General features: G+C 30.6%; 3 protein-coding genes across 3 annotated transcripts; all 3 read left to right on the forward strand.

Annotated features, from left to right (window-relative positions):
• The first annotated feature begins 1,010 nt into the window (after positions 1–1,010).
• Positions 1,011–17,937, forward strand: LOC106721274 (lysosome membrane protein 2-like). The gene is made up of 12 exons (XM_014516181.2): positions 1,011–1,045; positions 8,717–9,014; positions 12,278–12,388; positions 12,776–12,920; positions 13,812–13,953; positions 15,097–15,297; positions 15,853–15,972; positions 16,046–16,169; positions 16,327–16,470; positions 16,854–16,972; positions 17,287–17,415; positions 17,612–17,937. Exons 2-12 carry the CDS (start codon positions 8,738–8,740, stop codon positions 17,864–17,866), a joined length of 1,767 nt encoding a protein of 588 aa, XP_014371667.2. The 5' UTR covers positions 1,011–1,045; positions 8,717–8,737; the 3' UTR covers positions 17,867–17,937.
• Positions 17,938–18,973: 1,036 nt separating this feature from the next.
• Positions 18,974–23,148, forward strand: LOC106721247. Its single transcript, XM_045682618.1, has 10 exons — positions 18,974–19,184; positions 19,254–19,830; positions 20,227–20,466; positions 20,665–20,805; positions 21,355–21,440; positions 21,613–22,011; positions 22,307–22,442; positions 22,582–22,661; positions 22,801–22,954; positions 23,036–23,148. The coding sequence occupies exons 1-10, from the start codon at positions 19,074–19,076 to the stop codon at positions 23,146–23,148; spliced, it is 2,037 nt and encodes a 678-aa protein (XP_045538574.1). The 5' UTR covers positions 18,974–19,073.
• Positions 23,149–23,931: 783 nt separating this feature from the next.
• On the forward strand, positions 23,932–26,150 carry LOC123722091. The gene is made up of 4 exons (XM_045682619.1): positions 23,932–24,146; positions 24,424–24,543; positions 25,008–25,106; positions 25,868–26,150. Exons 1-4 carry the CDS (start codon positions 23,932–23,934, stop codon positions 25,989–25,991), a joined length of 558 nt encoding a protein of 185 aa, XP_045538575.1. The 3' UTR covers positions 25,992–26,150.
• Positions 26,151–26,161: the final 11 nt, after the last annotated feature.

Raw genomic sequence — 26,161 nt, forward strand, 5'->3', positions numbered from 1 at the left:
ACTGATCCCATGAGGGAGGAAACCTCGTAATATGTGAAGTTTTTTTCGTTTTGACATTATTACTGTTATAAATAACTAGCTAAATAACTAACTAAATTAAAAAAAAAACTTAATAGCCTATGTATTATTCCAGACTATGTTCTACATCTGTGCCAAATATCATCAATATCTGCTGAGCCGTTCCGGAGATACCTTCAAACAAACATCTATCCTTCCATCCATCCGTCCATCCAAACATTCGCATTTATAATATTAGTAAAAAGATTTCTAATATCTGTTATATATGTAAATATTTCCCAGCAAAGTATCTGTAAAAATTAATTGCAAGATAATAAAATTATTCACCTTGTTTTATAGGTTTTTTGCTTCATAGATTTTATAAGTAGAAATTATCTTCGTCGTATTTCAAACAAGTTTTGATTTATTAACCTTCATTGGAAGTTTTAATTAACCGCAACATTAATATTTTGTTTCACATCATTGATAGCCCTTTCAAATAATTAAATAACGGTATTTAGATAACTTCTTTCAATTTTTAATTATACGTGATTTGTCGAAGTTATTTAAGTTACTTTTAATAACATTTTATCACTTAAGAGAGAGAGAGAGAGAGAGACACAATTACCTTACCACTCCCATAGCTTGCAACACAAAAAGGAAAATATTTTTATTTAACAGGTTAAAATGGAATTTTGTTGTTATAAAGCTAGTTCTTAGTTATTATTTGTACTTATTGACCAGGGATCGTATTCGCTTCGATTAATCTAAAACATGGCGGCCTTATCTACGATATATTATGAATGTCTGCGCACCATAAGGCAGCATAAGGTTAGCGTACTGCATTTCGCAACGAATCGCGCCCGCCATCAGAGCGAAGCTTCCCGCGTAATTTTTTTTTATAATTTACAAAATATTCTGTGTATAACGTGCCAGTTCAAGAATGTTTTTTTAATAAAAAAAAAAATAAAAATGGATTATTAATTTTATAATTGTGATTGGTGCGTTTGGATTAATTTGTTTTTGAAGATTTCATGTAAAACGAAAGGTAATTAATATATTAATTCATTTTTATTAAATAAGAAGTATACACTACTATTGTGAATGCGAGGTAATTAAAGAAATAAGAAAGGATTTTTCATGTAAGGAAATTCAAATATTATTCAAAATGAACTTTTCGTTTAATTTGTTTAATCTTTTTACTTTATTTTTAATGTGATAAGGTATTTTTGCATACAAGACATTAGATTTCTAATTAATATTTTTAACAGTTTTTTTTTTAAATTAACATGTTTGTACCGATTCGAGCGCACACTCAAAAGAAACGAGAAAGAAATCATTTAGTTGAGAGTAAATTTGTAAGAATTTTAATATTTAATTCACACAAAATGTAATATAATTAAAAAGAACACATTTTTTAAATTAAGTAGAATATTTTTGAGAATTAAAACAAAATATTATGACAAAATATTGTCAAACTTATAATAATTTCATATTTGTTACTTTTTTTTAAACGATAGATTTTATTATTATTGTATCCTTAACAATTAATAATAAATAAATGGATGTGTAAAAACTTGATTCCCTTCACCTTCTGAGTTTTGTTAACGGCCTGATGCAACCTCAGACATGAAGAATGGTTAAGTAAGAAAGTGTCGAAATTAAAATGTCGCTTTTAAAATGTTTTAATTTAATTATACCTTATGTTTAATTCAAAACTATTCTAAACTGATCTATTGGCAATTATATACTTATTCTAAATTTAGTGAAATATACAAATTAATTAAATATTTCTTAAAATTTATAAAATAATAAGGTTTCAGAACGTCAAACATTAAAATCTAGTGTACATTTTATCGCTTAATTTTTGAATGCAATGAATGAATCGTGAGTTTCCTGTGCTGAAACTTGGACAAAACATGTTGTTTTTTTAATGGAGTGTGAGAGATATGTTAAGGACTATTTTGTTTTTGCACTATTTACGGTAAGACACGCGACATAAAAATCTGATATTAAAATTCGTCGCCCGATACTTCGTCACCGTTGAATTAAAACAAGTCACCTCAGTTGGTCACATTACAATCGGTCCAGCCGGTCTGCACAAACGCAGATTTGCGAACAGATCGACAAACATTTAAAAATTGTTTTTTCGTTTTAAGTAACGCAAATCCATCATGTTCGCGAAATGTGTTTTTTTTTCGATATAAGAACACATACGCAACAACTTTATTAATTGTATAGATAAACCAGAAAAAAATTATGATGCGGAAAAATTTGTAGAAAAGTTGCTCAATTTCAAGTGATATAATTTTACGAAATATTTGAAACATACAGATTAAAAAATGAAACAATGATAATGTTATTTTACCACAGTTCTCTTCAACTACCCTAGCTTGGTTAGTAATCAAATCATTTTGCATATAAGTGTTGAACCCAAATTTGATTCGAATGATTTAACGGTTGCAACAAATATGGCGTACAAATGTACAAAGTTATACCAAGGTAATTTAATAGTCCCCTTACTTTCAACGTTAATCAAGTTTGACGTCAAGCGAAGCGAAACTTTCTGGATTAAGCACTCATTTGATTTGTAGTTGACGTACTTGTGTACTTGTTCTAATAAATAATAAAATAAGTTTGTACATATAGGACTAAAATATGAATAATGAAACAAATTAAACATTTATCTTTAAAGATCTACCTTGTATACAATCGCTCCACATTCGTCAAAGGTCAGTTGTATGCAGAAAAGTTGCAGCAATATTTGTCTAGCATTGGTGGCAACAAACAACAAATAAATTAAAAACGCAAACATAGGATGTATCTTAGCCTAACTAATATTATAAATGCCAAAGTAACTCTGTCGATCTGTCTCGCTTTCACGCCAAAGTTACTGGGCCGGTTTAAATAAAATTTGTTACACAGATAGTCTAGAGCCTAAGAAAGGACATAAGCTACTTTTTAAGGGCAAAAAGGTTTGTAAGGGGTTGAAAGTGGGAGGTGGAATTTGTATGGAAGTATAGTCATTTTTACTTATTTTTAGGCTGTTAATTTGATATAAATAAATATGACATTCAAATAATTGTTTTTAAAGAGGACTAAAATTAGACCTAGCAGAAAGACTAATGGCTAAAAATATCGTTTCCCATTCTATAACAGGATCTCAAGAATAACAAGTACTTAATATATAATAATCGTTAGTTATAAGCATGTTTTGTGAAAATTACGTTGAATTAAGCTTGAGCGAAGTGAACGTCGGCCCACAATTGGTTCTAAGGTCGAGCCACACGAAAATGAGTCAAATCGAACCCAAACTAAAAATTATATTTCGTATACGTTAAGTGCTTATTTCTTAATTGACAGGTCGATAATTTTGTAAGCATTAGGTTGTGTACTGCGTTTATTTTTGAGTACTACATTTAGAACCCGAGAATAATGTGCAAATGCGCAAATAGTTTTCGTTGCACAGTTTAATTTGGATTTACATTAGCAATTTTTTATTTTATATCCTTACTTAGCAATCTAACCTTTTTTCTGAGGATTTATAAATAAACTACCTTAGTATCAACAGCTAAAATGTTACACTAAATGGACCAATTTTTTTTTAAGAACTGGGGGATAGCGGTGATATGAACAAAAAAATGATTTTTTACTTCTACCCCTCCTTTATCATCGGCTTGACGCACTTGTTGAATGGAACAAAAATATACATTCATTGTTATTTATAAAGAACATAGAAGATAGATAAATAATAATGATACACTAAACACCAAATTTTCTCCGCTACAAGTAAAATAATTTTATTACAACCGGTCCTGTCGGGCACAACGACCGCAACAATCTAGTGTAGCCTTAACCTCATGCAAATGGTGGCAAATTCACGATTTTTACGAACAGAAGTGTTACAAAATTGTCAAAGAATAATTTTTTTCCTTTAACTCATTCTATTCTGTGTAGTTTTATATTATATTGCAGTTATTGTTATAGTATTAAAAAAAATGTACTTCATGACGTTATTTTTTGTTATTACACAATTATCATAAAATCTTCGCATGTATTATTTGGAAACAAAAGGCAAAATAGTGTCGCTCTATTTCCTATTCTATCGAACCCGGAAAGAGCTTTAAAAAATTGGCAATAAATTTCACACTATCCGGAAAACCTTCAATAGCAAACAAAAAAAAAATCTATAATTTTTTATTGATTTTCAATGCTACGTTACACTATTTTCAATTTAAATTGTCAATTGCCAAATAGTTACAAATGAAAGCGTATGTTACAATTGATAGGTAGATGATAAACAAATATCATTCAGAGCAATTTAATATTTAGGCCAGTCTCATTATTGCTGATTTATTTGTTAGGCGAATATCAAGAAATAGGTCTGGTGGCGAGCGTCACGCAACTGGTATCGATTTGCGAATAAGGCATCGTGTTGTCTGTTGACTATTTAGGTTAAAATTTAAACAATTAGGTAAAATGTGAATGTAAGTTTTATTTCATTCGTACAGTACCTTGAGTTTAAAACCCTTTTTCCGGCAGTCGATGAGCAGCGGAAATGGTTAGGTCGTAGAATTTTTTTTATATCACAAGATGGCAAACGATTAAGTAAGCGATTAATGCTCATAGGAGACCCTGACACAGAAAAAGGACATATCCCCTTCTTATGCGCCCCCTTCTCCGTCAAATCCACTTCCCGTTTTCACCCTTTTCCTTGTATCAAAAGGGTGGGAAGGGAAAGAGGACTGAAATTAGGGGCGCACCGGGCGTGTAGGTCAATTCATGTAACAGATGTTGCTGGCGTCTGACACTGTTAGCTTTCGCGCGGTTTGTCCCTTAATGGAATATTGGTTATATGTAAGTAAGATTGTGAAACAGGGTGCTAAGCGCCAAGGCAGAGGGAAGTAAGGATAGGTGCATTTGTTATATTATCAACACTGATTAACATGTGAAGTTATCGGAGTTTAAATCAAAACTTAAAGTTTAAACTTCTTGGCAACAATGGCTTATTGTATTTTAGATTCGTGTAAAACGAATCGTGGGCTAAACAATTATTGTAGGTACTCCGCCTATGGCGATTTACAAATCTTTTGTTTTTTCTATTGAACATTTAAAAAAAAATTATCAATTTCCGTATTGGCAAACTTGTAAAAAATAGTTTTCGCTTTTTTAGCAAGGCTATTTTTTCATTTGCATTTTTTTTTACTTTAGTGTAAGTAAAAATTGAATTTTCTACTCAATTTAAATGAACGTCCGATTTCCGTGTTCATTTGTTACTATCGTTCCAAAAAATATTTGAGGTTCCGATTGTTTGCTGATTTTTTTCCTAGAAGACTAGTGTGTAACATATAACTTGATCAGGGTTAGGAAAAATGTAAGAAAAACTATAAAAAATTCAATTATTATCATTTTACAAAGTTTTAGTTTTGTCAATTAACATTCCAGACGAGGTATTCGTCATAGTAGGGACCCCTTCCATACATTCCTACTATCCGTCATACTTAAATTCACTCCGTTTTTACGCAGATTCTCTTTAATCCATACCTTCTTCGGATTTCGTCAACCTATATCTATCTAGTCCTTTGAAAGACAATCTTAATTATTTCGTATTTATATGTACAGGAGAGTCTTAAACTGTTAATAATTTGAGATAAACCTTCACTCCCAGTACCTTGTGTCACTACCGCAGGTCATTGGCAACAAAGGGTTGGTGGGCTTCGTAAGACAGTTGGGTTGGGCGGAGTGAGTTCACGTCCTACACGCAAAATATGCGCCGGCCGTGGAGTTGCGGAAAATCGAGGACAAATACATTTTCAATCTAATTACTTTCTTGTTTATGCACTCATCATCTCTTCGAGTAATACCATATGTCCGTACCACGCTAACCATATTTTATTACTATGAAGGAGATTGTGACGCACAGTTATTTATTTAAGAGTAAAACTTTTGCCACCAGAAGGTCGGGCTAGATGAGGTCGTGCATGGTTTAACGAGGCCGTGGATTCCCATTATGTTCTTCAACCTTGTTTCTAGGAACCGCATTTTTTTATGACACAATGACAATTAACGGAACCATTATCCGGTTAACTAAATGTGAAATTTATGTACCTGACTGTTAGAGCTTCGCAATTTAGGCGGCAATGTTCTTTTAGAAATGATTATTTCCATTTCAAATAATTTTAAGACAAGTTATCCAATGCTAACATTTAAAATAAATAAACATTCACTAAAAACAATATCATACAAAAAATTATGCAATATCAAAATATTAATATATTGTGGAAAGTGTGTAAAACAGGTTTAAATGCAAGTTTTCTCTTATTTAACATTTTATTTACATACAATACAGAAGTTGCGTCATTTTAGAGAACAGATAATACTATCTTACATATTATTAACATAATTCATAATCAAAGATTTTTTTCTGTATTTTTATTATAAATAGCTTAATCATCGTTGCTTGTCACTCCTTATTTTACTATCCTCACATATCTTAAATTTATACCTACTGGCGATCACCCGCAACTTCGTCAGTGCAGAATAATTAATTTTACAAAACTAGCCAGAGCTAAGCTACCGCTTTAAACTTCCGTATAAATCAGTCCAGCCGTTTCCGTTACCCGGAACGTACGCTGACTTTCGAATAAACAGACAGGCTGACAGATATATGATTTTTTTTCGATGTTGCATAGAAACTATAATTTTATTAATCGTATAGATAGATTTCATAAATAGTACGAGTACTGTAATAAGTCGACATTTTTATATTTGTTTTGGTGTTTTTCGCGCGTATGTAAGTTAACTTATTAACTTGATTAGTGCATATGTAAGTTTTTATGTATGAGGGTTTATGTTTTGTTTGTAAGTTTCAAATAAGTTTTTTTTTAACTAACAAATGGTGTTACTATTGTACGTAGGGTATAGGAGTAGGTTTAAAACTACAAAAACGCGTACTATGCACAATAACTATGATATACTATTATTTTATGTCCATTGAAAACATCTTTAAAAATTCATTTCAATTTTATTTGTTAGGCAAAATTACATTTCCATACATATTTAGCTTATCTGTAATTGCTTTCAAGAATAATGTTTTTTGTTGCGTAAAACTGGTTAAATGCAGTAGAATAACGCATGTAGATAACATAAAGCTTGGTTTACATTATGCCAGTACAGTTGGATATCAAAATCAGCGCTGTCATACAACTAACATAATGTAAAATATTACTGGTGCCAGAGAGCTAAAATGTCCATACGAGGCCAGCGCTGCTATCCTACTTTACTGGAATAATCATAGGAAGTTTTTGTTACTTTTTCAACGATCGACAATACATTTAAGTTGTTAACTCAAATAATATAAAATTGCCATTCGTTGATCACCTCAGTGTTCCCGCCGTTCATTTGCCCCTTATGTTACAAAAAAAATCAGGAATAATTAATAATAATAATTCATTTAATCCGTTCAAAGACATTACAACACTTACAATATAATTAAAACATTAAAAAAAAATCAAAATTTAAACTTCATTTATTAAACAGATCAGTAGAGCTTAGTGTTTATTAAATAAAGGCTTTTGATTATTTTACGAGTATGTACTTTTATTTATTTCGCCCATAAATTGTGTTTAATTTATTTATTTTGAAATGTAAAAAAAAAGTTTTAAAAGATTAGTCTAAATATTGTTCTTATATCCTGATTTAGGTAAATAATTAATAATAGCAATAATGGTAAATATTCTAGTTTCCCAGATAACTTGATAATATCTGTACAGGTGTACAGCTCAGAGAAAAACTGCAAGGAACGGGTCATAAAAATAAACTTGACCCGAATCCTTGACGGGTATTACTCTTTGTCTTGTCTTGATTACGGTTTGTGCTCAACACAGAGTTGAATATGACTTTTTCATAAGTTACCTTTACTGTAGGGAATCGTGTTTCGTTCACAACTCCAAACTTCTTCACTAACATACACATTGTTACATTGAGTTGTTATCTAATTCTCTATTTTATAATCTTCATCTATATTTTAATAGTTATTATTTATTTTAGACGCATACGATAATAAATAACTATTTTTTTAAAGATTTTTTTTTTCTAATTTTTTAATTAAAAATAACTTTATGTTAACCATAACTCTGTCAAAAACGTTCAGCCGTTCAAAAAGGAGTACAAAGTTTTTCCTTCACGTAATAATATACTGAATGATGTTTACTTGGTATATATGTTACCTAAAGATCAGACATAGAGATTTCATAAATTAACCTGATATAAAGGTGTTACTAGTAAAAGTGTGTAAACAAGTGCATTAACTAGCCGTGTCCATGCTTTTGCCGCGGTCAAGGTTTGATATATTAACATAATATTACGGTTGCGCAAATCCGAGCATTACTCAACAATATTAAAGGGATTTATTTTATACACTTATAAATATTGCGAGAATAATTAGATACATTTTTTAAAATGTTTTATTATAATACTAGCTGTCGCCTGCGACTCTGTCTGCGCGGAATTAAAAAAACATAATTAATAGCCTATGTGTTCTTCCCGACTATGATCTACATTTATGCCAAATGTCATCGAGATCCGTTGAGCCGTTCTGGAGATACCTTCAAACAAACATTAGTCCATCCATCCATCCACCCATCTATCCATCTAAACATTTGCATTTATAATATATTAGTAAGATATACTTTTGATTAAATATTTTTTTTTCTTTCAGGAACCAAAGCGGAACAGAAAAATGTATACTGAGTCGATCACTCCTACGGTGTCCCTAAATAGTGAACAATCATCAAGAACTAATTCAACAAATTGTGTGGATAGTGATTCAAAAGATAGTGACTCTGGAAAAGATAGTGCCAGTGATTCATTTAACAGTCTGATAGAAGACAAAGTAGAAGAAAACTGCAGTAACTGTCTTGATGACTGCATAGACGTTAAGTGCACGGGCACTCAATACTCTGTACCCTACGGAGAAGAACAGCGTAAAGTTATAAAGAAAAGATCTGTATGTTGTAGTAAGTATATTATGTATTTTTATTTTTATAAATCGAAAACTCAAAACTCCATTATAATGATGGAAGCTGTTACTTCTTCAACAATAATCATCGAATCCTGATTTTCTTTATCTTTAATTAACTACATTCCTATTATAATATTTAATATTTAATATATTAAAGCAAATTCATGTGAAGAACTAACTGAAGAACGGTTGAACAAGTTTTTTTATGATTCTTGAATTTTTGGATATGTTATCTCCCGAAATAGAATAATAAATATTAAAACATTCATGAATAAAAAAAAAATTAACGGCCAAAAACTACTATATAAATGTTAAAATATAAAACCTGCTTAAGTATTGCCTCTCAGGCGAAGTGAATTTCGCCGGGTCAGTTGTAAATAAATTACGACTTTTAGGCCTGGACATTTAATACGAGTAATGTGTCGAATAAATTTTTATAAAAACACGTTTAATATGAAATTTTATTTAATTCATGGCATTTGCGATTTGTCGAGGCTGTTTTTTTATTTTACTTATTTATTATGTACATACTAGCATTTGACTGCGACTTCATCAGCGAGGAATTTAAAAAAATCTAGTCATAAAATGCCTAGCTCACACGGGGATAGAGTAGCTTCCCAACAGTGAAAGAATTTTTCAAATGATTTAGCTGTTTCGGAGCCTAGTCGACACAAACAACAAATCTTTCCTCTTTATAATTATTAGTAGACATTTTTTAGAAGAAGGTATGGATGGATTATGTGAAAGATATGCGTAAGAAGGGAATTCAGATATGACGGCTGATAGAGAAGTATATAGAGGAGTAGTACATACTGTGCCGACCCTCCGTAGAAACAAGAGCAGGTTGTTGTTGATAATTTATTAATTTTATAATTTTATTCATTTCTTAATTAAATGAAAGATAATACAAATTTTACTCTGGTAAGTCTAAAAATGGTTTCAATTTTTTATATCATGTTGTATGTAGATTAGATTCTAAAAGACGGCGCAAACGATTTTTCTTGTATGATTGACTTTGGTGAGTTAAATGATTGGAACCTTAACATTTTGATTATAGTTTCACAATTTTATTTGGATAAATTTTACCTTCAAAATAATTCCAGCCGTTACGAAGATTATCCGGAACAAATGCGGACTTGCGGATAGGCAGACAAAAATTTTAGACATTGGTTTTTCGTTTGCAACGCAACAACTTGTCACTGACGAGTAATCTCTCTATCTCTCATTGTAGACGTGTATATTACTGTGGGTTTCCACTGCCGTACCACTTGTATTGACACATATTGTTGTCTTTGTTTTTTCAAAGAGAATGTAAGCGATCACAACATATGATACAAATGTCAATGCAATGGAAACCCATTTATGTCGTACCTTTCGCGTGTCTGGCTTGAGCCTAATTAATCAGATCACGTCAAATTGTTACATCGTCTCAAGTCCTTCGTGGAGTCACCGTTGACAATGAACGAAGTGGCTTTGGATTATTATAATTATTACAAAGTGTACGCGATACGCATAACATTATATGCGTATTGATTTGCATTCAGATATTAACGTAGTTCTATATGATTGAGTAATAAGATCCTGTGTTATATATGTTATCACTAATGTTTTTAAAGTGAGTTTCCTCGACCGAAACATTCATACAAAACATATTGTATCTCAGTTAGAAGCGTCACTAGGCTAATGGTTAAGGGTAAGGATTTCCGGTCACGTGATCGAGGGTTCAAATCCCGAGATTACTATTGTCGTAAACCATATCCTAGCATACAAGCCTCGAGCTTTGTTTGAATGAGTGCTTGAAATATTATTAGATTAGGGGTCGATGGTGTTGGGAAAGGTTCTTGTGACACGTTTTTTGATAATGACAGGAGGGCGCTAATGAGCTATCATAATTTAGTTTATTTGCCCACCGGGTACAGATAACTTAATTGCTTTATACAATTGTGGTTATTTTGTGTGTGTAAAATTTTCGGTCACAATCTTTATCAGCATGAAATGCACATAATTAAAAAAGACATTTATTTTTAATTTATGACATATTATATTATATTAATATACCACATCAATTAGTTTATAATACGACGTCACAATATATGTGGTGGGGAACCGCAGCATTGTGCAACATGCCATTTACCAAGCTTGCAGCTCATTAAAACTATCTTGCGAAATGATAATACATTAGTCTTTATATATCATTCTCAATGTTAATAACACTGTACATAAATAAATACACGAGACAGTTCACATGTGTTTTTGTGAACTGCAAGTGTCACGAGCAAGTCTTAGAAACAAGTGATAAGTATGGAAAAACTAAACAGAAAACTAGACCTCAAAAGTCTGGACTAGGTGATGACGGGGATAGATAGGTACATATTTTGCCTTCAACGTAAATATACAAAATGATGAAAACACTCATACACTCCTTACAAAGAATCTATATATTTGTAAAACAATTTCGATTTTTTTTTAATAAATTATTGCTCCATAGTTGGTAACGCGGACGACTAGTTAGTAATTAAAGAAAAAAATAGTTCCTATTTTTTTAATGTTTCAAAGTTATTTCGAGTTTTAAAAAGAATCATTTAAAAACAATGCAAAATTATAATGAATAATTATACATAATCTTATTTGTAATCATCCGGTGACCTATATGATCATAAACAATTTAATATGCTAATTTTCCTAATATGAATGTTGCCTCATGCAACTTTTATTGCATTACTAGCCGTCGACCGCTACTCTGTACGCGAGGTAAAAAAAAGGTAATTAGTATTCCAGGCTATAATCTATACCTATTCCAAATTCCATCCTGATCCGTTCAGCCGTGAGTTACGTGATAAGAGATAACAAAAATTCATCGATCCAAACTTTCATAATTATAATGTTAGTAACTACATATTGTAAAAAAACTTGAGAGGTGTCAAGGGACACCCGGATGGAACGAAGTTCCTTTCAATTAATTAGTGAAGGAACCAATGTTTATTCTATGCATAAAAAATTTAAGTCTTCACAAGAAATACATTTTATTTCTATGAATTTTCGTTATATATTGTCACGTCGTTGCCATGGTGATATAGCAAAAAGTGTCGTGACAATTTTTCGTAAGAATTTTTTCCGTCTAGCCCCCTTTCACAACGCGCGATAAGGAACTTCGTTCCAAAAAAAACGTATACGAACATTAAAGTTTTGGATTTAAAGAAATAGGACATAGAATGAAATATTTTAATAAATTAGATGTTTACTTATTACCTGTACCAGATTCCGTGACGCAGACGGTGTGGGGTGTTCTGCTCATCATAATATCAATCAGCGGTTTCGTCTTCTCTCCCTTAGACTTCATGCTGTGGGAAAAACTAAATATGAGACCAGGTTTGTTCAATTTAATACAAAAAATATATAAGTAGTGTAGAGCTTTTAATAAATTCCTTCGTTCCTTAAGTTATGCGCGGAAATGCATAATTTATTAGTACATTAAGTAAACAAAAAAACAAACGAACACACCCGTTATTACGAAAAAAAAAACAGTGTCGTGTGCAGCGAGTATTATGAACAACTTATTATCATTTACCGTAAGCTTCCACTATTAATACAGCCAGTACAAAAAATGTTACTATCTCTGCTCTGTATAAAATTAATAATAGGGATGATAATATGTTTTACAAGAGCATCAGCAGGCGAAATTCACGACCATAATATTTCGATTATTAATAATCAATATAGATTTCAGGTACTTATAATTTTTTTTATTAATTTTAGGGCTCCCACCTTACGAATGGTGGGCGAATCCACCTGACGAGGTTAAAATGCGGACCTACATATTCAATGTGACAAACCACGAGCGATTTATGAAGGGTATTGACAAGAAATTGAATTTACACGAAATTGGACCTATTGTTTATTTGTGAGTATAAAGAAACAATTACACAACAACAATATATAATAATATAATTATACAACAAATAAAACACGACATTTTACTGGTGGACAATAACATGAACCTAAGTCCATTGACCTTACAAGAAAGATAAATTAATTGAGTTTATTTACTTCGCCTACCTTCATTTCTCGCTTAGCCCTAAATCTACTAACTTCTTTGAAGATCAAACTTATTTAGCTACCCTAAGATATATTTTATTATCCCAAAAAAAAAAAATAGTGGAAAAACTGCGTTAATTAATGTAATGTACTTTTGCAGTTTCAATAACGTAATAAACATCGTTATTCTTAAACTATGGTAAAATCAATCAAGATTCTATGAAATTTGTCTTGTGTATTAGATGTTTATTGCGTGTTTGTATAAAGCGTGTATTATTCAAAAGTTCCAACATCTTTATAGGCACGGATAATACATGGTATTGAGGTATTGAATTGAAAATGTAAGGACCGAAAGATTACGTCAACTGTGTTTAATTTTTGGGTCAAAACGCACAGAAGTTAATAGACTCTTCAAGTTTCCTGTAGTAATAAATAATGATGTTTTAATTTAGGTGTCATTGGCGTATTATAACATGAAAAATTGTCAGATTTAGCATGTTTATAGCATGTTTTTATAAATTCAATTTTAAAGACGTGGACTAAATATATTTGAAAAACTAGCGGTCGTCCACCGACTTCGTCAGAGCAGAATTTAAAAAAAGTAACCTACAATATGCCTGCGCATAAGCTACCTCCTTGTCCGAATCCCGTCAAAATTGGTTCAGCCATATGATTTTTTTTTCCAAATTACATACAGTAACTCTCTACTTTGTCTGCCATTTTATTAATGTTTGTTTGTCATTTCTTTTTATTTCAGAGAAAAGCTTCAACATTACAACATGAAGTTTAACGAAAACAGCACTCTAACGTACACGGCCAAAAGGTCACTAATCTACTTGCCGGATGAGAACACTTACGACTTAAATGCCACCATCATAGTACCTAATTTAGCTGTTTTGGTGAGTCAATGTCACTATTATCCATTTTTTTGTTAACTACTTATAAAGTACTTGTCTAAGATTCGACTTCGACTTTACTACATTTATGATAATGTCTTAATTAACGAAAAGAACCATAGTGTTCACATGCAAGGGTGCCCTCGATACGGGCAGCACTAGACCACACATTGTGGCGCTCTTTTGAGGGAGCCTAAAGACCAGCAGTGGAAGACTTAAGTCTGCTTTAGTAGTCGTTTAAGTAATAGCGTCAACATTACCCCCCCCCCCCATCGAATGGGACAATCTCTCCAGGATATATGATGCCATAGCATACGTAATTAGAGGTGGATCTTAGGATCTCACGACCTTTTGGTAGTCATTTATGCAAAAATCTGCAAGTTTTATTAGATTCCTTTGTGAGTCTAATCGTACAATAACCCGAGATCGCTATGTTTGTGTTCAAGATATTTATAGACTGCACCTAATGCATGAGAAGTTGTTTGTAGTAATTTCTCACAAACACAATCGGTCTTTACAAAAGGCGAGTGCCAGTTACCTTTTGTTCGTGACCCCTGTGTGTCAGGGCTCAAAATTATTTATATGATCGATAGTAATAAATGGAAATTAATCGTTTCCTTGAGACAATATCATTATTACTTTATAATTAACTGACTACGTACATAATAAAACCGATTTATAGAGAAAACAACCGGTTGTGATAGTTTTAAGGTTAAATCAATGATATTATATGCGATTAAAAAGACACGTGCACTCAATGGAAATGTTTAGAAATAACTATTTCTCTTCATTATATTACATATTATATTACGGTACAGTTTCGATCTTGTTATTATATTGTTATTTTCCTTCCGTTTTCCCTACGGTCGATCCACAAAGTATGTACTCTTCTATAAATCTTTATCATGTCATATCTGAATTCCCACCTTTTTACGCATATTCACTGTCACACAATCCACCCATACTTTCTTCGGTGTTCGTCTAGCCATTTAAATTCATTCTCCATACTTGATTATCTATGTATATTATTGTATACACGAGTCATTTAATTGCATTATGTCTGGGACGGAAAGGTTAAATGATATTAAAAAGAGCATTGTCGTTGTTATTAACCTCTAGGACATTAAAAAGTCTTACCATTTTCAGGGCATGGCTTCATTTCTTCACGACTCCAACTACTTCGTTCGTACAGCGTTTCGACTTCTAGTTAATGCGCACGGCAGTGAATTTTTCGTCAATAAAACCTTGTATGAATATTTATGGGACTACAGAGATCCCGTACTGGCAACTTCGAAAAACATCGTCCCTGCATTAGTTCCAGTTGACAACATGGGCTTTTTAAAAAGGGTAGGTAACTATGTCGGTATGCTATATCGTAACTCCAGAACGTTATGCGTGAAATTTTTAATTTTTTTTTTTTGAAATAGGTTAATCTGGAATAGCACATAGACTACTATGTTCTTTTTTAATTTCACTCGGACGAAGTCGCGGGCAATAGCTAGTATTTGTATAATTTACTAACAAGCGAGAAATATTTTACGTTACATTGATATTTTATCACTATTATTAATTTAAATAAAGAAAATTATCTATAGAGTAGTCAAAAAAATACTAAAATAACTAATTTAGGACCTAACTTTTCGACAATGAGTATTACCTACCTAATACGAGAGCGAATTATAAAAAAATCTTTTAATAAAAATCCAAAAAGAATGGGAATGGGACAAGGACTGGGTCATTACTTGAGCAATTTGACCTTTGGTAAAATTTGGAGCGTACGAAGTATGTAAATTACTCCGATGGACATTTCGAAAGCAAAAATCATTTATTTTACAATCGGTTTTTAAATTTGTATCAAGGTATTTTGGTTAAACAATCTCTTATTAATAGTTTAATACTTAGATGTACAGTGACTTCATTGACGAGGTGACGGTGAATATTGGTGCGGAACGCGGACACGACAATTTCTTCAAAATCAATCGGTTCAGAGGTCAGCCGCAGTTGCCTGGATATGATCCCGCTGTAAGTATTTTATTAGTGTTTTTATCTTCCAGAACAAAATTAAAAACTTACAATAATTTTTGTTTTTTTATAGACTTGTCCAGATCGTATATTTGGATCAACAGAAGGCGTAATGTACCATCAGCATATTACCAAAGAAGACGTCTTACTGTATTGGAGAAAGACTGTCTGCAAACTTATGCCTTTGTATTTTGAAAGTGAGTGAGTATGGTTTACGCTATTTTGCACGGCCTTCTTGTAACGGCTTTATGGATGTCGTTCCTTCTTCTTCGAAGTGGCACAAGGTACAGACAATCGAGGGTTTATTTATTTTTTTCATTAATTACTAGGTACTTAACTATTATCTCTTCGTAGGTGAGTTGTCTATGGATAAGGTGCCTTTGTACAGATACAATCTGTCTGAAGTGGTGTTTGAACGCGTGCGGAACGGAACCGATTGCTACGACACTACGCCCAGCCTGCCGTCAGGACTCAGCGATGCCTCAAAATGTTACTTTAGTAAGATATGACCTAGCATTACCTATAGCAGACAGAGACAGGAGATTCCATATCTAATTAAGGTCTAAGAAAATCTCTACCAAGCGTTACATTTACATTTTTTTTCAAACACGCTCTTTGATAACTATCAAGATGGTTAACTATCCATACTGTTAATATGAACGTTCTTTTGCAAGGAATATTATACCCACTTATGCCTTACTTTTGTTAGGTCTACCAGATTTTTTGTTATCAATTTAAATCTCCCAACCTGAAAATTAAAGAAATTATTGCTCTGGTTATATCGTTATAATAATAATTAATTTTCTACTAGTTACGAAGATAATCTCTTCAAATAAATCTGGAGACAGCATTTATTCAACTTGTACTGTTTATCGTTCCAGATTTTCCTATAGTGGTTTCGTATCCGCACTTCTACACGGGTTCGCCCCCGAAGGACCACTACGTTACGGGTCTTACGCCTGATCGAGAGAAGCACAACTCTTACGTTGTTGTTGAACCTGTACGTACATAATACATAAATAATTAAATATCTAATTTAATTCAGAAGCATACTACTTTGAGAGTAATACCTTCGATACTTACTACGATATAAAGTGTGCCTTTCATTGTACATACTTTAGATTGTGTGCAGTAGTTTTTGCTGCTATTTTATTGAAAGGAAGAGTATTTGGATCGAAAAATCTTCCTCTTGAGTTAAACCTTTATAAGCGGTTGTTTATGGTTAAACCTTTCAACAACACTAGCGACTGTTATAGTGTTTGAGACAATTGTAAGAGTTTTTCAGAGTAAATAGTAACAATTGACTTGTTCTAGATAACTGGCGTACCGTTCCGTGCGGTGGCCCGGATGCAGAGCAACCTGCGGATGCACGACCTCTCATTGTTCACAACAGAATACAAAAGATTCTCCAATCATGTTATACCATTGTTTTGGGCGGAATATGTAAGTTAAATGTTCAACAGCACGCTGACATTTCTATGACCACGAAAAGCTTCTATAACTATTTTCCCAGTTTAGTCAACCATGTGCAACTAATCTTTGTGATTTTATTACTTTGACCAACCAGTCATATGTGTTCGTCTTCTACTTCTGCACAGTGTTAACATGAGTAATCAATTGATTTCCTTTTTATTTTCAGAGTCAAGAAGGTCTGCCGACTGTAATAAAATGGACGATTTACTTTATGGTAGTAATACTGCCGCCGTTGTCGGTTGTTATTTTTATTCTAACCCTACTTTTAGGTAGTTTCCTCATCACTAGACAAATGTACGATCATAAAATTATAAAGAAATTCATTCCCTGTATAATACAATTGAAAAATAAAAACAAGACTGTAGCAACTAATAAAATATTTGTATACGAAAGGGAATCATTCATCAAATTGCCTAGTTAACACGTAATTTCATACATATCTATTGAAAATAAATCTGAACGATATTTGAGACTGAGTGACAATTTTTTTAAACGCTGCTGTGACCAAATAAATATTTCTACAAATAATTTAGACCAGTTTTGATGAGTTAAAAAAAATCCAAACGACTACAGTTCTATCCTGCTTTTGTTATGATTTATGCAAATATGAAGTAACGAAACAGAATACATTTAATATACTTCTTTATAATTCATATCAGATTTATCTAATTATTTCAAGACATCATTTAATTTTAATTCCTTTTATACCGACTTATGATTTAAGTAGAACATATTTACATAAATTGGCAATGGTTAAACACGTTTCATTTTATTAAACTTTTATTCTGTTCATTTAATTTTATTTTATAAGCATAATAGTACCCAGGTACAAGTTATATTGCACCAACGTTAGCTCGTTTTGCTTGGCGAATATACGTTTTGTAAAAAAATGTCTTTGTTCTCCCAGAATTAGCAAAACATATGTAAATAGATAATAGATTTTTAACTTTTTACTAATAATTCATAATTGACTTTTATAATAAAATGCAAGGTTGGGTATTGTGATATCAAATGTATGGTGTTATGGAATCTATTGATATACCAGACTTTAGACTTTAGATTTAAAAAAAAATCACAAATTTTAGTCGTAAAAAAAAGTTGTAGTTTGTGAAAATGTAACTTCAATAAAAAAAATTGATAATAATCTTTAGACTCCATAACGCAAATAACCTATTGTTCTTATTGTAGTTCCGCAGTGCGGCGATTTTGTTAATATTACGGGGGTAGTTTATAGCTGTGATTGTTCCTATTGTAAAAGAAATTCGTACGTATTTGCTCATAAATAGCTTTACACTATTTTTAAATAAAGTATCATGATAACGTGTTGTATTTATTTTTACATCTCATTCTATAATGGATTTTTTGAAAACCGGTCGGAAGCAAACTATAATTCACATGAAATATTTACTCATATGTAACGACAACAGCTAACAGCAAACTGGCAACATCGAATAAAGTAATAACGTGACAGATAAGATGAGAAGACTATGGAAAAGACAAGTTTACTTATCAGAATTTACGCGGGTGTATACAAAAAACATAAAAAAATAGCTGGATATAGAATGCAAATAAATTATGATATTCACATATATGTCTATTAAAAGACATGATTCTCGGTAAAACTTAATATGAGTACTGAGACTAATAAAGATTGGATTTTATGTCGGTCATATAGGTTCCCTCATAAGTTTTATTATTTTAATATTCACAATGGAGAATCTAAATGGGCCCATCCAGAGGTAGGTACAAGTTCTACTTATTTCAATAAAAATAATATACTATTGTTACAATAAACGACTTTGTTACAGAAAAAGACGTTACTGAATTCAGACAAGAGTAAAGTAAACTGTGATAACCCTAATATTAATTTAAACAGTGATGTTGAACCAAATATTGAAACTGTTGCTAGCCTCCTCACTTGTCGAGGCCTGGACAATAATCTTGAAATGAACTGTAACAAGTCACAAAAGCAGGATAACCAACAATCACAAAAATTTGTATCTAGTGAAAAAACTTTTCTACTACATTCACAAATTCATACTCCCTCTACAACAAAAGAAAACAAACAAAAATTTCAACAACAGAAGAAAAAAGAAAAGAAAACAATAGCAAAAAACCATAGATCTTTCTCCCCACCGCTTTTGAAAGATAGTGAAGGCAGGTATGATGATAATACATTAAATGGTTTTAAAATTGGACAAAAATCTTTTAGAATGTATAACAGACCTGGGTATAACAAACAACGAAAAGTCATATGGGATCCTTATATAAAATTCCATTCATCAGACAACCAAAGTGAAGATTTTACCAAAGAAGCACTATCATCAATAACAAATAAAATGGAAGATATAAATCTACTCAGTTGTTCCAATAATATACTGACAGGTAGTATTTTTATTAAACTCAAAGTTTAAAATTTGTATCAATGTTTTCAAACATTTTAGTGGCTCTTAACTTTGTATGAGCTGTTCCACAGAACATTTAGGTGCATAGTGGAATGTGATGTGCAGAAGCATATGCACCAATGAACTTGGGCTACTAAGATATTTGAAAAAAGTTATATATTCCGCAGAAGTACCTCTATATTATAATCTAGGGGAGTTTTAATTTTGTCATCTGAATCAGTTACATAATTTTTATGCTTATACACCAAAAGTCAACATCAGTTGTTTATTTAAGCTGTTTATTTTTATCATGTTGCTTAAATTTCATCATTTATAGATTAAATTACTACTCTGCTACAATATACATATGTATCTATATTTTTTTTTATATAATTAGGTGAAAAAGAATGTGATAATTTCATCATGCAACATGACTTGAAGTGGTTTATTTTCCGAGATGAGCCACAAAATGAAGAGATGGTCAGATTTCAAACATTTGGACAGAATGGAATGGGAAAGGCATTGAAGAAAAATATGGCAAAAATGAAACATGAAACAAAAGATACTTGTTTTATTGTGATTGATTTAAATGTAATGCTCAGTGACTTTCAGTTTATTAACGACAAAGTGTTGCAAGGTATGTTTAATTATTTTACTGAACATTTGACGGTTTTTTAACTTTTTGTCTTAGGAAGAAATCTCTATAATGTAGTTGTTAGTATAATGTTGTTATTAGCATATTTCATGATAATTTAAGTCTTTTGTAAATTAAATTCATACTTTTACATATAAATTTGGATATTTGAAAAATACTTTTTTTATTTTAATATTTCAGATACAAGATATCGTTTAGTCATACCCAATGCAGTGATAACAAAGTTGAGGAATTTAGCTGAAATGGATCATAAAAGTCATCAACTGATGGTGACCGCACAGAACTTGATTTGGAAAATACCAACACAATCACGGCATATAAGTAAGTTACATAAATCTATTTTCACCTATGTCAACTCAATAATCTGAGTTGTGCGGCTAGTTGCACATTGCAATTTTTTTTAACTATTTCCTTTGTATAGCATTACTAGCTGTCGCCTGTGACTCTATCTGCTCGAAATTAACAACTTAATAATTAGCCTTTGTGTTCTTACAGACTATGTTCTACTGTACCAAATTTCATCAAGACCCATTGAGCCATTCCGGAGATTCCAACAAACCACTCTATCTAAACTTTTGCGTTTATAATATTAGTTAGATTAAGATAAAGAAAAAAACAATAATACAAAGGTCAAGTTCTTGCAATGTACAAATCGATAATCTCCTAGAATGATGTGGGTATCTTCAAACAACATATACAGGATATACATATATAAAGGAGCTTAAGACAATTTAAAACCATTTTAATGTTAGAAATTGTAGTAAAATCCTATTTCTCTACAATAAAATAGAAACCTATTTTTGTCTCCTTTTCATTGCCTAATGAGTAAATATGGTTGATATCAAAATATGTACATATAATAATTTTCAGTATTAGAACCAGAACAGCCTTTAACACAAACATCACAACAAATTATAAGTTGTTGTAAAAAAATTAAAAACCTAGATTATAATTTGGTGAGTTAAAAAATATTATTTATTTAAACATGAAAGTGAAATATTTTTTACATTCTATATTTTTTTTCAATATTTTCTATTTTTTTTGCTTTTCTCTTTTATTTTATTATTATTTTGGGTCTTGTTAATATTAATTACTTGAAAATTAGAAAAAAAATGTTTTTTTTTTCAGATTTTATTAACAAGTGATGCCGATCTTTATGCTAGTGCTTTTGATCATAATTTGAACTGCTATATGATACAAGATGTTAAAAAAGGATTATGTGGACAATTATTTAATGACTCTAATATACGAGAAGAAAAAGATATTAATAATAATTTATTCTTACAAAAACTTGAAGACATAGAACCTTTCAATTTTTCTCAATTAACAAGCGATGTTAATGAAAATTTTCCATTTTTTAATGATTTTGATTGTGAACAAGTGGAATTAAAAGAGACTGTGTATGAAAAATTGAAAAAATACAGTTTAAGAAATCGTCATATGGCAAGTCTTATAATTTTACGTGCCGAAGACTATATGTGTACTTTTACACAAATTATGGAAACATTTATGTTAGATTTATTACTGGTAATTTTGATTTTATTTAGTTTCAATCAAGACAATAAAATAAAGATTTAAAATAGATTAGAGACTTAAAAAAAAGAAATGAAAACATGATTTAAAATATTACAAAGTATTGCTTGGTCTTTCTTTGTTATGGCTTTCGTCTCTCTCTTGTAACGAAATGTGCCAAACAGTAAGACATGTTAAAATTTCTCAATTTTCTTTGTATTATTGAATCAGTTCTAAAGAATTTCATTTTTTAAGTCGTATTTAAGAGATTTTTTTTTATTAAATATGCTTCTCTTATGTGTTATTTCAGAATGAGAACGTTAGTTGTGATTTCTGCACTATTCCGCAGGCTGTAGATGCAGTAGCTCAGTTGTATCCATACTCCAAATCTATACAAATAGTCGCTTATAGAATGTCAGCTTTGTACAATTTGATTAAGCAAAAAAGTAAGTCAAAAATATTTTTTTAGTATTTGAGTTGGCACGTCAGGTTCAAGAACATTCTTGTGGATGACGTGCCAAGTCATACCGGATACATACAATCTTTTTGTTTCTTTTTTATTACACAAAATGTGTTTTTTTTTAGATAAACTTGAAACAAAATACAAGGCAGACGTTTTGATAAAGATGGTTGGCTGTGGAATGATTTTGGTGGAATCTATAAAGGTAATATTAATTAATTTTACATTATTCTAGTTAATCTGTATTATATTAAAAAAAAGAAAATTTGCAGACACTGATGATTCTTGTTTTGTCTAAAATTTAATAAAAAAAATATGAAATTGCATGTATATTACATTTTTAGGCCTTCAAACCTAATTCAGAGATTATGTCGGAAACGGAATATTTGTTGGTGAAATTACTACAAAGTATTGAAAATCCAAATAGATTTGAAAACGATTTGGAACAATCGAAAATAGTAAGGAAATATAATAATAGCGAAACATCGTATGAAGACTGTAAGTATATAAGAAACTTAAAAATAAAAATTAAAAAAAAAAACAAAAAAAATCTTAAGAAACGTACATTTTTTTTTCTAGATGACAACAGACCTGCTGAAGATTATTACAACGAACATTTAACTGATGTGAATGGAAATGAAGATATATCAAAACAACCAGTAAGTATGGAGGAAATCAATTTAATATTATAAACTCAGTCATAAAGTTATCAAATATATTATTCGCTTAGCCATTTTGAACGTTTTTGAACGTAAAAATAGTTTAAAAATTATACACGGTAATTTTTTAATTATTTAGAAAATAAAATCAGATAATGTAGTCATTATTTTTTTAATCAACTATGATAAAGTTAATAAATCGTAATTAAAAATAATCCTTTAAAACATGGACACAATATTTTTAATAAATAATATACTATGAGTTATTTATGAAAATTGCAAGGCTATAGTGGGTTGAAGTGATTGGGTCCCATCCAATAACTTGTAAGTAGGTATCGGCAGGTTACGATATATTTTTTTCTCTGGTAATTACAAAATAACTGAGATAAGTCACTAAAATTATTTATTTTATAGGAAAATATTTCATTTATTTAATATTATCTTTTTCAGAATTTAATAAATAATCGTATAATACGAACAACTGGAAGAAATTTAAATTCATTAATAATCTCTAATACAAATATATTATTAGACATTGATGAAAAATGTGACATAAAAATTGATAATAAATTCATAGAAGAAAATAATATTGATATAAAATTAAACTTGAATAAAGACAACGATATATCTAAGACAGTTTTTGATTCAACTGTACACGAAAATGCTTTCACAAGTTTAGAAAATGCTCCAAAAGTAATTAGAAATTTTGATGTCATCAAAACGTTTGAGGAAAAAATATTGAATAAATCATTAGAAGAGATCGATAATATAGATGTAAAATTTGATTTAAATATAAATAAAAATGAATATACAAATATGGATTTGGATAAAATAAGTGAAACATATACTGATATAGCGTATCAAACAGAAGTATACAACAGTGAATCATTGAATGATAAATGTGTGACAGAAAACCAGACATTAAGTGCTTCTAATGATAGTGGTTTAGGCAAAAATTGTAACGCACATTTGGTGATCGAGAAGTTTATTTACGAAATGAGTTCCACTTTGAAAATTGTTTACGATTTTATGTGAGTAAAACAAAAAACACGTACAGAAAAACATATTTTTTATGTATTTTTTTTTGTTTTTTTTTTATATAAAGTGTGATAAATTGTATATGGATCGGCGAAACACTATTACTGCTTAGGATATGACATAAAATAAGAAAGCGACAGTCTGTCTGTCCGACAAGGATCTTATTGCATTTTTTTGCTCCACTTTGGCTACTAATAAAGTATTGTAATTTAATGTTATTCCAACCGGGTCAGATAAGTTTGTATGACTAAGTTAATACCTTATTTTCAGAAAGGACACCAGTCTTGTATTGAAGGGAAAAGATATCAAACCGGAGAATAGACGTGAAATATTTGACAAAGCTTACAAAACGTATCATCGTATGTCACTAGTTGTGGATAATTTGACAAAGTAAGAATTTATATCTTTACTAGGAGTATCCTGTGACTTCGTCAGCGTAAAATTTTAAAAAAGTAACCTATAATATGCCTGCAGACATATTGTACAGATCTTCTCGTTTAAGTCCAGTCGTTTCGGAGATTAATCTGAACAAACGCGGCCTTACAAACATACAGACAGACAAAAAAATGAATTTTCCTTATCATGTTCTAGGAATATGGAATTCTATATTAAATAGACACTGCAATTTTATTAATTTGTTTAATTAAGTTATACAGGTTGTCTTGAAAACACATGCACAATGGAAGATAAGAACCTTAACATCCTGTATAAATTATTACATAGATACAGTGCAGAACTTGCTATAGATATAATGCTATAAAAAGTTTTAAACAAAAATTCTTTGGTGATATAGTGATAAAAAACTTAAAAAACTAACGTATTTTTTTAAGGAAATTTTTTTTTTTGTATTTCAGCATATTGAAAAGGGAGGAGGAAGCTAAGACGACAGTGATCACACTACTTGAGCGAGCTGGAATCGATGTGGCTAATAACAAGTTAATTACCAAATACAAGTAAGATTTTTTTATTTATTTTTTTCACTAGCTGGTGACCACATGTGTTTTTTCCTCACAGTGATTTTGCGTTTATATCTTTCATTATTAACATTTCATAATTAGTATTAATATTAAAACAAATATCGTTACCATGGAAACCGATATTCTAAAAGCTGAGATTAATTTCGACTTTCATAAGATTTTTGGGTATTTGATCAATAAATGTAGATACACTACCTAAACAACTATATCAAAAACATATGTAATACTGTTGTTGTCCCCAATTCCGTCCGAATTAAAAAAAATCTTATGTAGTGTAGCCTATGTGTTCTTCCAGATTTTGATTTACATAATGCCAAATTTGAGTGGTATCCATAAGGTGTTCTTTAGATAATTTCTAAAAATCCATCCATCTAAATATTCGCATTTATAATATTAGTAAAATTTCTGTTTTTCTAAAGAGAATATTCGTGATATACAGTGTAAACTCAGTAAAGTATTATTGTTTATGTTATGTTATCTTGTTAATTTGGTTGTTTTTTTGTTTACTCCATATAATGATAACTCTTTATAATGACAAAAAATGCTCAAACCCTTGAGTTTCGTTATAAAGAGTTTACACTGTATATGTATTTTTTTAAGTAAAAAAAAAAAACGTTTATAAGTCGATTTTTTCTGTATTCTTTAATATGACTTTAAACCTTTATTCTATGCTATTCTACTTATACATTTGTTTCATCCTGTGTCTTTGATTTATTTATCTTTTTTTTCTATTTCAGGCAAATAGTTAGTGCATATTTGGAGCAAATTGATCTCTTACAGCAAGCTTTAAAAATTATTTATATTACTACAAATAGTAATTTAATATCATCTAACATAGAAGTTACCAGTACATGTTACTAATCTATAGTTTATTATTAAAAGTTCTGCTCACTGTTCATACTCACAGTTCCTTAACGACCCTTTAGTGTTAGTAAAAGAAATCTTTACTAAAGAACGTAATAAATAACTTTAGACTGTGAGACAGTGTCTAGTTGAATTCAATAGAAATGAGAAATTTTAACAACCCTGTC

The sequence above is a fragment of the Papilio machaon genome, chromosome 19 (assembly GCF_912999745.1).
Source record: "Papilio machaon chromosome 19, ilPapMach1.1, whole genome shotgun sequence".
Classification (NCBI taxonomy): Eukaryota; Metazoa; Arthropoda; class Insecta; order Lepidoptera; family Papilionidae; genus Papilio; species Papilio machaon.

Bases quoted from the DNA above. Each gene is read 5' to 3' on its own strand.
- LOC106721274 (XM_014516181.2), top strand. From the start codon at position 8,738: ATGTATACTGAGTCGATCACTCCTACGGTGTCCCTAAATAGTGAACAA. The intron at 12,921-13,811 runs GTGAGTATAAAG...TTTTTATTTCAG, and splicing joins ATTGGACCTATTGTTTATTT to AGAAAAGCTTCAACATTACA. The intron at 15,298-15,852 runs GTAGGTAACTAT...TTTAATACTTAG, and splicing joins ACATGGGCTTTTTAAAAAGG to ATGTACAGTGACTTCATTGA.
- LOC123722091 (XM_045682619.1), top strand. From the start codon at position 23,932: ATGGATTTGGATAAAATAAGTGAAACATATACTGATATAGCGTATCAA. The intron at 24,147-24,423 runs GTGAGTAAAACA...CCTTATTTTCAG, and splicing joins AAAATTGTTTACGATTTTAT to AAAGGACACCAGTCTTGTAT. The intron at 25,107-25,867 runs GTAAGATTTTTT...TTTCTATTTCAG, and splicing joins AAGTTAATTACCAAATACAA to GCAAATAGTTAGTGCATATT.
- LOC106721247 (XM_045682618.1), top strand. From the start codon at position 19,074: ATGAGTACTGAGACTAATAAAGATTGGATTTTATGTCGGTCATATAGG. The intron at 22,443-22,581 runs GTAAGTCAAAAA...GTTTTTTTTTAG, and splicing joins CAATTTGATTAAGCAAAAAA to ATAAACTTGAAACAAAATAC. The intron at 22,662-22,800 runs GTAATATTAATT...TTACATTTTTAG, and splicing joins TTTTGGTGGAATCTATAAAG to GCCTTCAAACCTAATTCAGA.